The sequence below is a fragment of the Muntiacus reevesi genome, chromosome X, assembly GCF_963930625.1.
Source record: "Muntiacus reevesi chromosome X, mMunRee1.1, whole genome shotgun sequence".
Classification (NCBI taxonomy): Eukaryota; Metazoa; Chordata; class Mammalia; order Artiodactyla; family Cervidae; genus Muntiacus; species Muntiacus reevesi.
The window spans coordinates 147,330,900-147,344,204 of NC_089271.1; the positions used below are offsets into that span (position 1 = coordinate 147,330,900).

Below are 13,305 nucleotides of genomic sequence, written 5' to 3' on the forward strand. Positions count from 1 at the left end.
TGCCTGCTCAGGGCGCTAGGCCTGTGGCCAGAGGGCCGACTCTGACGGAGCCATACTCTGGGACCCAGTCTCGGCCATGTTCCACCTTCCTACGTTCAAGCATCGACCAAGCGCCTATTTCCACCCTGTGTAAGATCAGTGGATTTCTGAACGTTTCAAAACTATTTGGGGCCACCAGCAAGGTCCGGAAGTTTCAAAACTATTTGGGGCCACCAGTAAGGTCCAGAGGTTTCAGAACTATTTGGGGCCACCAGCAAGGTCCTAAGGTTTCACGGAGGAGTGCAAACACATGGCTCAAGGAAGGGCGAAAAGGTGGTGAGGGTGTAGAACGTGGACGTGGGAAGACAGTGAGCAAGTGTATAATCAAAGATTTGTATGTTCCCAAAGGTTGTTGGGCAACCGCACTCAGGCAGCGGGACAATAGCTACCCACTGCTCTGGAGGAACCTCTTGTCAGGGCTGTGATGGAGGCCAGTGGTGCCCAAAGTTGCAGGTTCTTGCCCCAAGAAGGTTCCTAAGACACATTGTAGAGAATGTCCAAAAAGACCTGTGGCATCTCTACTTTTATTTATTTTCCCAATAAATAATAACTGTAATCATCTAAAAAGAAATCTATTAATTTTAATTTAGCCTTAGTTTTTGAGAACTGTATTTGTGTATGTGTGTTATAAAGTTCAGATTAGTACATGCATGTGCTGTGTAAGCAGATGGACACACATGGTGGGGTGCACACTCAAGAGGGTTTAAGCCAGTGATCAAGAAACATTCAGAGCTGTAGCTCTAGGCTGTTCTTTAGCCTCAGTTAAGACATAAACCTTTTGTGTGTGTGTGGACTTGGTATTCCAGAAAGTCTGTACTGTCCCCCTCAAATGGGGTTGAGAGGTCCTGATGGAAGCAGGCTGGCACAGGTGAGAGGGCTGAGCTTGGCACATGCTAGGTTGAAGACTGCAATTTTGCAAAGGAGCAGTGGTGCTGTCGTCTGAGAATGGGGTAAAAGTGGCCAGAGGGAGAAGGGGGATGGATCAGCTGAACGTTGGGGATGGAAAACCTAAACGATGTGTTCACCCTTGAGGAACCCTTCATTTTTATATTCTCAACTAGATGAGAATTGGTGTCAGGGGTCAAGGAGAACAAATGTAGTTAGAAGGCTGCTCCCTGTTATCGTCAGTCTCTCCAGCCTTCCCTGAGAAGCTAGAGGGGGCTGGTGGGGTGTCTGACCTGAAGGAATTTGGAGGCCTTCCCTCCAGGAAAAAGGGGTGACTAAATTAAAGTCATGGGGTCACAAATAGTTGGGCACGACTTAGTGACTGCACAACAACAACAAAAAATAAGAATGTTTGTAGTTAGTTTCGAGGATTAATAATTTACCCTAGAGAAGGAAGGTCTCTGAGTCAGTCAAGGATATCTAGTTCCAAAGGAGAAATAATCTGGACCAAGAAACAGATGGAACAAATGATAGTTACATCTAAAAGAACATCAGGGCACTTCAGATGGGAGACCCACCGCCATCCCGCTAACAGAGCACAGTGATGACCCTGAGAGGTGGACTTACCTCCTGCTCTCCAGGCAGGGGCCTCCAGGAAGACTGCGCAATAAATAAGCAGGCATGGAAGGCATATTTTATACAAGCATGAGTATGGGATGCATTTGGTATTTACCGGGAAATGTAGTGACAACTGGCATTTTTACAAGCCCAGCTACAGGTCGTGGTGCCTGAGTTTTCTTTAGGGGGCCATCTCTCTTCCACTCTCACTCAGTACACAAGGTTTGCATGTAGATGACCCCAATGCTGGCCTCTGGGGGTGCATGACACAGAGGTAGCCAATCAGGACCACACAGATTGAGGCAAAGATAAACCCATAATCCAATCTGGACCAATGAGAGGTAGTTCCCTAGGGACTGGGAAGATGGGAATTCTTTCTTGCTGGGGCGCTCCCCCTGCCTGGGAAGACAGCACGTTTGAAAACGACGTGAATACAAAAAAAAAAAAAAAAAGGGGGGGAGCTAACATATGAGAGCCCTGAGGACATGACTGGAACTGGAGTCACCTGTAGGCATTGGGGGTCTGTTACAGGAAAATTCAGCCTCCCTCTGCTATCATGGCTTTATTTTTGCATGTGCCAGTTGGGTTGGGACCCTGGCTCTTGTAACTGTAACTGAGGATGTCTTAACTCCTGAGGGTAGGCCTGGGGGACAAAACCCTGGTGGAGGAGGACCACTGGGTGTAGAAAGACAGCCCACTACTTTGGAAGGTTTGGCAGGCAGCACACCACCCCACTGTCAGCATCCTGGCGTGTGTTGGGACATGTGGGGGATAAAGCTGGCCTGCCACTTCCACCTTTGTGAATCCAGCATAAGCGATGAAGGTCTGGGGCAGGTCAGCTGGCATAGCAGATAAGAGGCACCTCCCAGCCTTGTAGTTTGTCCCTTGACTAAGGTGCATTTCATCTGGGGCGAGTAACTTTGTGGGGCCCTATTTAGCTGGCTTCTAACCTCCCAGCCCCAGGGAAGCTTTCCTAAGCATACCAGGGACCATTTTTCTTCTCTAAACGGGGGTCACAGCAGCACTTGCTCACTGGGGTTGCTGTGAGGACCGAGCAGGTAACACATGCAGATGAAGCACTGGCCACATGTTGATCCTTGTGGCAGCCCCAATGGGTACATCCAGATCCATCAGATTATTCTCTCTACTTTGGAGGATGTTGGAAAGGTCCATAATAGAAGGTTAAAAAAAGATGAATAACATAGATGATAGTATAATGGTAAGTACTTGGTCATTGCATCTTCCCTCGTAGCTCACTTGGTAAAGAGTCTGCCTGCAATGCAGGAGACCTGAGTTCAATTTCCTGGGTCAGAAAGATTCCCTGGGGAAGGAAATGGCAACCCACTCCAGTATCCTTGCCTGGAGAATTTCATGGACAGAGAAGCCTAGCAGGCTACAGTCCATGGGGTCGGAAGAGTCAGATATGACTTAGTGACTCAACTATCACTTGTTGTTATGAACACTTGTCAAACAGAGTGCACGACACCAAGAGGGAACCCCAATGTCCACCCTGGACTTTGGGTGGTGATGATGTTTCAGTGGAGGCTGTATGAGGGAACTCTGGACTTTCTGCTCAACTTTGCTGGGAACCTAAAATTCTAGAAAACAAAGTCGATGTAAAAATGAAAACACCTCAAGTTCTTGGCACAGGGTCAGGCTGATCTTCAGCTCGTGTGATCACCATCTCCCAGGCAAGCAATCCAGGCCATCCTCACATCTGCAACTCCCTGACCCTTCATGGCCGTGACCGTGGCCCCACAGCCACAGCCTCTCCTTCTGGGCCATCCCGGGCTTCTCTCTCTTCTGCGCCTCCTTAAATACCTTCCTTTTCTTTCTGTTTTTTTTTTTTTAAATACCCTCCTTTTCTGATGATGCACTCACACTCCGGCAGCACTTAACCCCTAGAGGGGGACTCAAACGTCCACTGCCCCCTGCCACGGCACCCTCAATGCAACCTGGCTGGTGCCTGATGGATTCCTCTACCTGGGAAGTTCAAACTGCCTTCCCTCCTTTTCCTGACACCAGGCCATTTCTGCACCCCATTGTGCACTTTTCCAGCAAAACTCCTTATCATTTCTTGCTGGTTCTCACCCAGTGCAGGGAAATAGAGCTGTAATCTCTGAGAAGTGCCAAATGGCCCCCCACCTTGATCTCTCGTGCCCTGATTTCAAAGCTATCTAAAGCTGAGCACTGCGGGGAGACATGCCAGCTCTTGAGGGAGGCCGGAGCAGGAGGGGGAAGCCTCCTGGGTTGATTTGAATCTCCACTCCTGTCCCTACAGGCCTGTGTCCAAGGGATTCAGCCAGTTTCTGGCAGCCAGAATCAGTTTCCCAGGCAAAACTACAGGGATGCCCATTGGGCAGAGGGGCCTGTGGACGACATGCGCCCTGGAGACACAGGCCCCCTGTGAAAGGTGTGGAGGCGAGTCGGTTGAGCCTTGGGGATGTGTCCCTCCCCCAGGACACCAACAACCCTGACTCCCCGTCTCAACACACTTCATTCTATTGGGGCCACTAGTTTATTAAGAGGTCATGGAGAAGGCGGGCCCTCTGACAAACGACAGGGGTGGCCACCCGCCACCCCTGCCATCAGAGACTGCCATCAGGCCACAACTTCAGCACACAGCTGGCCTGGCTCCAAGGTGGCCGCCCCTCCCTGGAGGTGGCCAGGTGGCCCAGCACGACGAATCATGCTGGAAACAGGCCTGGCCCATGGAGCCACAAGGCACTCTGGGATGTAGAGGTTCTGGAAGGTGCCCGAACCTTCTAGGCAGCCACTACCAAACCTGGGGCTGCAGGTGCTTGGGACTCGCCTGGCTGGGGGTGGACTAGGGGAGCAGCTTTCAGAATAGGAGATGGGTACTTGGGGTTCCCCCCAGACAAAAAGTGCGACGGGGTCTGCTGTGCAGCCCCACTACTGGCCATGGTCTGGTCGCTGGTCACCACCTCAAAGCCCCAACGTGCTGGGCGTGAGGTCGGGGCCTTAGCCCTGTGCTGGCGCCTCATCAGGGGCCGGGCACACGCAGCCTTGCTCAGTCTCGTCTGTGAGCCTGGCCCCTAGCTGGCTGCAGGCCTCCTGGGAATGCAGCCCTCCATTTCCAGCGCCTCGGGCCAGCCTTCATACTTATTGGTGTGCTTGCTATTCTTCACGTGCTGTGGGGTAGAAGAAGGCATGGACTCAGTCCTCGGCCACCGGTGCCAGATAGACCCTCTGTCCCCTTGGGTTGGGGTCAACCAAGTGGGTACTCTCTGGGCACCCAGCCCCATCTGCCAGTGCCTCAGTGTTTTCATGTAAAGATGGTGGCAGCTGTCCCCTTACAGCTGGAGGGGGCCAGCTTCTTGGAACTCCAGTGGGCCTGGCCCGTGCTGGGAAGGGAAGGACGGGCTGTGTCCCAGCCCTCACCTCGCTCGCAGGGAGTCCATGAAAGCTGTGCCAAGAGTGAGGCCCAAAGGCACATTTCTTGTCTGGGAGCCGAGCCACTCTTTTGGCAGCTGGAGCCTTCCAGAAACCACTGGAACGGCCTGTTTGCCTTGCCCTGTTGTGGGTAGCAGGGTTTGGGGGTTTCCCAATTAGGGCAGGTGGGGAGCAGGGTGTACAGGGTGAACTGGGGTCCTGGGTTTGGCAGGGATGGGACATCACTGAGAGTCTTTTGGGGGTAGGGGTGGTACTGAATCATGTGGCATGAGGGATCTCAGTTCCATGACCAGGGATAGAACCCATGCCCCCTGCCTCCTGCCCCTGACAGTGGAAGCAGGGAGTTTTAACCAAAGGACTGCTAAGACGTCTGGTGAGCATCTTGAAGATATATAAGAGGAGGTGTCTTAACCGTGACTCTTGCTCATGTGAAAGCTTTCCCATTCAAAGGTTCTTTAGGGGGAATCCAGACAAGAGAGAGAAGATCAGTTACTGCCCTCCCTGTGCAGATGGTGAGGGAGCCAGGACCACCGTGGGGTAGGGGGAGGTGTGCTGGGCAGAATTCAGGGAAGGCCGTGGCATAAACAGAAGGGGACCTTGGAGGATGCAGGCCAGAGGGGCGGGCAGACTGCTCTGGGCCAGGCAGTGGGGGTACCAGGCTTCGTGCTCATACCTGCTCAAAGGGGCTCTTGTTCTGCACACCCTTGGCCCCCACAAACACCCAGCTGTCCCGGAAGGCCAGGTCCTTGACGTTCTTGCTGCCCAGATCACTGAAAAGCTTCCGGGTCTCTTCATTCATTCTGCCGTACAGAAGGAAGAGAGGTGAGCCATGACCCTAGACGGATGAGGCTGAGGTCAGCCTCGGCCATCACTTACTTGGTGGCTGGGTCGTCGTAGGAAGCCACAAACACCAGAGTGCCTTCGTGAAGCGGTCGGATGAACTTCAGCAGGTCGTTGACATCTGGGGGGACAGGTCCCATGGAGCACTGGCCACCTCTGAGCACCCCTCCCTCACCAACCCCTGTTCTTCAAATGAGGAAACTAAAGCAGGCAGCGGGCCAGGGATTCATGCCAAGCCAGGTTGCCAAGTGAGTTTAGAAACCAAAGAAGAAGAAATAGAAGAGTTTAGGAAACAAGTAAGGAAAGAAAGAAAAAGGGAAGTTGCTCAGTCGTGGCTGACTCTTTGCAACCCCATGGACTGTAGCCCACCGGGTTCCTTCATCCATGGGATTTCTCCAGGCAAGTGTACTGGAGAGGGTTGCCACTTCCTTCTCCAGGGGATCTTCCCGACCCAGAGATCGAACCCAGGTCTCCCACATTACAGGCAGATGCTTTACCATCTGAGCTACCAGGGAAGCCCAGAAAACAAGTAAGAAGCCAGGGCCAAAGCCCTGACCGTACACTGGTCCTTCTCCCCACCTTTTCTGAATGCAAGGGAGTGCTTGAGCTGCCTGGGGGAACCTACAGAGGGAACAGCATTCAGGGCAAAGGAGCTGTCATTCCCACAGTCAGAAAGTGGTAGCGGCGGCCTGACTCACCTCCCGCCCACATGTCGAAGGCGCGGGCCTCGATGAGGTCTCCATTGACCCCTGGGTAGAGGGAAGAATTAGGCACTGCTGCAGGAGCTGCCAGGGTGATGCCACTTGGAGCCCACCAGAATCAGCAGCCCTTCCAGAAGCTCTCCCCCGCCACACCCCCAACATGTGCATGCCCACCGTGCTGCTGGTTCACATGCCAGGACCCACCCGAGGCTGCCAGGCATTGGTGGCCCTCTGGGGGCTCCCCAGGCAGCAGCCTCCCATCCCTGTAAAGTTCGAGATCTTCATTGCTACCCTGTTCTCGTCCATCGGGTCACCTCCTCCGTGGAAACTTCAGTTTCCAAACACCATCCCCCACTGCCCCAGGCCCCACTGGGACTTCCCGGAGTGGGCATGTGGATAGAGGGTGGCAGGCTGCCACCCAGCTTTGTGTCTGCTCCGTGGGGAACTCACCATTCACCAGGGCGATGTTCAGTCCCCGGCCCACGTTGTCCTTGACACTGCTCATAAGCCTGGTAGGGGGACAGAGCTTTCCAATGGCCCATCGACGGCACACAGCCCCTGCTTCCCTCCCCGCCCCACCCCCGCCCCGTCCCGAGAGGCTCACATCCTGTCTTCCAGGCAGATCTTGGGTCCAATGACATTGGCAGCGCCACTGACCACACGGAAGGCCAGGTGCTCCTCGGGGCACGGCTGGGGCAGACCGCATTTGTACTTCCTGGCCCGAGGCTCTGTAGGGACAACCAGCATGATTCCTGGGCCTGGCCCTGGAGGCACTGGACACCTGAGAGGGTGTGGTCAGGCCCAGCCCATAGGGACGAATGAGTGATCACAGACCAGGGAACTGGGGTGCGGAGGAGACATGGCTCAGGTCGAGGTCAGCGACCCCCAGGGAGGCTCTTTGGCCACTGGTGGGAGAACAGAGGATAGTAGGAGAGCCACCAGGAGGATGGTGTGTTACGAGGTGAACTATGTTCCCACAGAAGAGGCTCTGAAGCCCCAGGACCTCAAAACGTGACCTTCAGTGGAAACAGGGTTACTGACATAATAATTCATTTAGAGGAGATCACCCTGGAATAGGGTGGGCCCTAAATCTAATGACTGGAGAAGGAAATGGCCACCTGCTCCAGTACTCTTGCCTGGAAAATCCCATGGACAGAGGAGCCTGGTAGGCTACAGTCCATGGGGTCACAAAGAGTTGGACACGACTGAGCGACTTCAGTAATCACTTTAAATCTAATGACTTGTGGTCTTAGAAGACAGAAGACACAGACGTGGAGGAGAAGGCCATGTGAATATGGGCTGAGACAGAAGAGATGAAGCCACAAGCCAGGGGCCACCTGGGGCTACCAGAAGCTGGAAGATGCCAGAAGGAGCCTCACCTGGAGCCTCTGGGATGAGAGTAGCCTTTCAATACCTAGATCTCAGACTTGGAGCTTCCAGAACAGAAAGAACACCCTTCTACTGTTTAAGCCACCCAGTTTCTGCCATTTTGGTATGGCCACCCCAGGAAATTGATACAGAGTTTGAGACCAGGAAGTGTGGTGCTACTGTAATAAATCCCCCAAAATGTGGAAATGACTTTGCAACCGGGTAATGGGTAGAGGCTGTAGGATTCTGAGGTACTTCTTAGAAAAGGTCTAGATTGCCTTGAAGAGACTGTTAGTAGACATATGGCCATTAGAGGTAATTCTGCTAAGGGCTCAGAAAGAAGGGAGAAGAACAGTAGAGAAAGCTTCTACCCTAGTGGAGAATACACACATCACTGTGCCCAGAGTGTCACTAGAAATGTGAATGCTAAAGGTGCTTCTGGTGAATTCTCAGACAGAAATGAGGAATGTGTTCGAGGACACTGGCCAAAAGGCCACCCTTGTCATCAAGTGGCAAGGAACTTCGCCAAATTGTGTTCTAGTGTTTTGTGGAAGGTACAACTCATGAGGGCTGAACTTGGAGATTTCTAAGCAGAGTGTTGAGGATTTCTCCTTGTCACTCACAATAACATGGGAGGGAAAAGAGGTCAGTTAAGCATGAAAGAACCAGAAGTGAAGGTCTGGAAAATTCTCAGCCTAAACATATTGCAAAAAAAAAAAAAAAAAAAATGAGAAGGGCATGCTCAGGAGACAACACCCAGGGTGTGGCTGGACAACTGTTAAGAGCTAGGCGGGTGACTTGTGGACCCACTCAGCTGTGTCATCAGAAACCAGGAGAGAGAGATGACGTTATCCAGGAATGATCTGGAGGACTCTCTAGTCTATAGCTTAGACCCTCATGAATTCCACAGGAGATCAACAAGGTTTTTGAGACTTGTATACAAGTAGGAACACTTCCAGGCTGGACTGAGAGAGACGGACAAAGGATGGAAGGGAGGAAGGATAATTCCAAGGGCAGGTCAATAGCTGCAGAGGCCACAGTTGGCTTGGGCCCAGAGGGAGGGTAAGATCGTCCTCTGTGTTCCAGAGCCCCACCAACCTCCACCCTCTCAAAGGCCCAGGGATTCTTCTTAGGCTTTGAAATGGAATGGATCTGCCTGCTGGGATTTGGACTTGCTTGAGGCTGATGACCTCTTTATTCCTTACAATTCCTTCCTTTCAGAATGGTGATGTCTACCCTATGCCTGACCCCCTAGGTATTCTGGAAGGAGGTAACTTGTTCTCTGGACTCCCAGCATGCAAGCATCTCCAGTGGGCTATAGTATGGGGAGGGATAAATGGAGAAGAGAAACCCTGGTGGGCTGGGTACAAGCATGGCTGTCACAAAGGTGGTCAGAGGGGGTAGGCACACTGCAGGAGCAGTGGTGAGAGGAACCTTACCTGCAGTCACTGAGTTCTCTTGGCCTGTGGGTACAGAGAGTTGTTTCTGTTAGTAGGGCAGCCTGGTCCTGTACCAGGAAGTCAACGTGGAGGGCAAGCCAGGATCAGGGGCCAGGGTCTATGCCTGGCACATACATTCCTGGGCAAGTCTAAACGTTCATATGCAAAGCTCTCTGCTCCAGGAAAGGGTAGATGGGACTCGTGAAAAGTCCTTAGAGGTGAGGTGTCCCTGGCAAGAAGGGGTCAAGTTCCCTCCCCATCTCAGAACCCAGTGGAAAGCCTCCGGGGACCAACAAGGGCATCATCCCCAAGATTTAGCCAAGGCCCCCCCCACCCCCTACTCAGGCCCCAGTGACTCCAACTGAACTGAATGAATTCTAATGAGTGGGGATTGGTGTGTCCAGCCAAAGCAACTGGTAGTAAGGGTCAGGCTATGCCGGACGCCAAGAGGCAGACCAGGAGGGAAAGCTCTCAGTGTCCCCCCGGGAGAGACAGACAAACCAGACCACTGCCAGCCCTGTCCTGAGCCTCAGTCTGCAGGTCCGGGTGCCTGCCGCCAGCGACCCTCGTAGCGGGGCGAGGGAAAGTCCCACACTCACTGGTGAAGAGTTGCTGGATCCGAGGAAAGCCAAGGCCACCAAGGAGGATGCTGACTACGATCCAGGTGACAGCCACGGTGATGACCAGAGCCATGATGCGAAGGGGGCCTGGAGGCAGGACAGACATGAGCAAGGCCACCTCTGAGGGCAGCGAGCTCCCAGACGACCCCAGGCCTTCTCATGAGCTGATCTCCTCATCCGTTGGGGAGGAAGGGATGGGAGAACAGAAAGGGGGGGGACCTGTGGCCTCCCACCAGGCACGAGAGGGGGATCAGCTCCTGGTGGGTGAAGGAGGAAAGACCACTGCACTTGGAAGGCTCTTGGCTTGGTTCTCCCTGGCGGTGTGGAGGGGACTTCCAGAGCCCCTGCTCGAGAGGGCTTTGCCCCATTCCTGTGCTGATGGAGAAGCCCCCTAACCCCTGAGGTCCCCATGCATTTGAGTCTCCACCGCCCTGCCCTCCTTTCTCCTGCAACGATGGAGGAGAAGGCTCCTACCCCTTTAGAAGACCAGGCAGCCCTCCCTTTCCCTGCTGTGAGCTGGGCACCCAGCTCCCCACCCTGCCTGGGGTTCTTGGAATAGCTCACTCTGTCTCACTCTTCGTCCTCTATTGTCAATATCTCCTGTTCTCTGAAGATGCAGGAGGATAGGCCTCCTTGGGGATCACGTCCCCAGCTGGCCTCTGGCCTCCATCTGCTCCTTTTCCCTCCTCGCAGGCCCCTCCAGAGTCACATAGGCTGGTGCATAGACTTGCATAGACTTCCCTCCTGGTCCCTCTGTCTTCCGATCTCCTCCCCTCTGCCCGGGCTTCCATCAGCCCCATAGGACAGCCTGTCGCCAAGGCCCCCGGCGCGGGACCTTCTTGGGGTCAGCGCCCCGGGGTTATCTGCGGGCCTTCGTTGTCTCCAGGCTGAAGCCCTCCCGCAGAAACTCTTTTGGGCTGGTACCCTGGAAGCCCATAGGATGCTCCTCACCCTTCTTGTCCTCTGAGACTCTGCCCTGAAGACCTGCGTTGTCTTGGTTTCTGTCCCACATGGCCTTCTCATCTCCTTCCATGGACTCTTCCCAGATCATGTCATCCATCTCCTTGTCCTTAACGTTTATCTCTGGCTCTGTCCTGTCTTCTGAGCCATATCTATATAGCCAACTGCTACTTTACTATTGTTATTTGGATATTTCACAGGTGTCTCAAACTAAATATTAAAACAGAACTCATCTTCTCTCTTCTACCCCAAATAAGTAAACTCTATTCTTCCGGTATTTTGTCTTTCAGCAAATGATCCCTCCATTCATACAGTGCAGCAAGTGAAAACATGGCAGAGTGACACTGGGGAATCCCCAAATCCTGTGTCCATACCCTTCTCTCACTCTCCCTTCCTGCCTCGACTATCTGTATAAGTGCCCTCCTCTGCTCCCAGCCTTGAACTGACATTCACTGAGCAGTGACTCTTGTTTTCCCAGCCCAGCCCTGACCACTCTTGAGGCCACATTTTCCCAGCCAGTTCCTCATGGGCCAGCTTCCCTGGGATACATTCATAGTGCTGCAACCTTCGCCCCTAGGAAGTCCACCCCGAAACTGATGGAACCCTAAGCCTGCTTCGTCTCAACTGTCCAGGCAACAGCAGAACTGGCAGTGGGTTCCCATCAGAGCCCAGGGTCGCTTTGTAATCAGCTTCTTGTCTAAGACCACAGCATCTCCCTGTCCACCCAGCTGCTGCACTCCTTGGGGCATCTCTCACATAGCTCTTTTTCCAAAGAGTGGCCAGTCACCCCGTTTGGGAGAAACAGACTATCGTACCACTCTTCAAACGACTGAGAGAGCTAGGAGCTGAAGTCCTCAGAAGTGAAAGGATTTGCTTAAGGTCATTGCACTAGTGTTTCTGCAAAACCCAACAAACCCAGTGGTCCCATCACTCCTGCCCTCCCCGCCCTTCCAGAAAGACCTCCGGGCAGCTGGGCCTCCAGCCGAGTCTGCTTTGCAAGTCTCTCCCTTTCACGGTGGAAGCCACCCACCTGCCAACCTCATGTCCACTTCTCTCGCTGGGCTGGGGCAGCCGGCAGGTGCAGCCTTTAGGGACCCTGCACTCTGGGGAGGGGGCAACAAAGCAGAACAGCAGGTTTGGGTGGCGGTCAGGGACGACCTCGTGGTGGGCCCCAGTTATGGTGCGGGCGTGATCGGTGCACCGATTTGCTGGTCCAACTCCCTGGTCAAACCCCTCGGGGAGGTGGAGAGGAGCCCGGCTGGGACCAGAGGGAATGCGGGAACCGGGCGGCTCGCGATCGAGCCCCCGGGAGCCTCTGGGATTGGAAGGTGGAAGTGGTTCTCCCAGATGCGGGTCCCTCCCGCGGGAGGCCGCCCCCACCCCTCCGGGCATGGAGGCCGGCGACGCGGGCCAGGCCGGCCGGAGACTTGCCTGACGCCGCGGGGGAGGGATGCGAGCCGGATCGGGGGCAGCGTCGTGATGCCAGCCGCCTCGCTGTACTTGGCGAGGCCAGGGAGCTGCGCGGGGCAGCTCGAGAGGCCCGGCAATGGCGACCCGGGGCGAGAGCACGGCCCGCGACTGCCACCGCCGTCACCGGCTAGCGCTGGGCAGCCGGCCACCGGGTAGGAGGGGCCCGAATTGGCCCCACCCCCGACGCGCGCTCTGGCGGAGCCCCAGGGCAGGGTTCCGGAGGGGAGGGGCCACGGTCGGCCTCGCCCCTGACGTCTCCCCTGAGACTTCGCTCAGCGGTGAGAGCCCCGCCTTCCCAGGCTTTGAGGGCGGGGTTACGCTCCTGCAGTGTGCTCAGATCTGAAGCCTACAAATGGGCGACGGGATCCGGGTGCGTAATGAGAAATTCTTTCAAAGTTCAAATCTGTATGTTTTCGCAACACGGAGTGGCAGAGGCGTGTCTGGGGAAACTGCAGGATGCGACGATCCAGGAGCCAGCAGGCTCAGCCTTGAGCGGCCTCCCCGCAGGCCGGTCTGTTTTCCAGAGAGCGGCATGCTCACACGCGCTTACCTCCTGCCTGCTTACCCAGCCTCCTTCAGGAAGGCACCCCGAACACCGCCTGGGGCACCCTGATCACTACCTGGGCTGGGAGAGCTGGGGCTACCCTGTAGCCTGAACCCATTGGTCTGGGGCGTCTGCAGCCCGGCGGCGTGAGAACCACAGAAACGTTCGTGCCCTTTGACCCAATGACCTCACTTATGGGAAAATTCCCTAAGGAAAGAACCAAAAATACCAGAGAAAGTTGATAGAGCTAGACAAGTGACAGAGCTCTGGTTAGCATACAGGAACTTCTACACTGGCATCCACAAAACTCCACCCCACCCCACCCATTCTTCCTACAAGATCAAGGTGATGTTTCAGTCCCCTGCTGCAGCTGTCAGCGATTAGTATTTGGGATCATATAGTACTGA

General features: G+C 54.5%; 1 protein-coding gene across 1 annotated transcript; it reads right to left on the bottom strand.

The window, feature by feature from the left end:
- Positions 1-2,073: 2,073 nt before the first annotated feature.
- FAM3A (FAM3 metabolism regulating signaling molecule A) lies at positions 2,074-12,504 on the bottom strand. The gene is made up of 10 exons (XM_065915145.1): positions 12,316-12,504; positions 11,915-11,987; positions 9,904-10,011; positions 9,305-9,328; positions 7,102-7,225; positions 6,948-7,006; positions 6,495-6,545; positions 5,833-5,917; positions 5,630-5,756; positions 2,074-4,694 (listed from the first exon to the last, which is right to left on the bottom strand). Exons 2-10 carry the CDS (start codon positions 11,925-11,927, stop codon positions 4,599-4,601), a joined length of 687 nt encoding a protein of 228 aa, XP_065771217.1. The 5' UTR covers positions 11,928-11,987; positions 12,316-12,504; the 3' UTR covers positions 2,074-4,598.
- Positions 12,505-13,305: the final 801 nt, after the last annotated feature.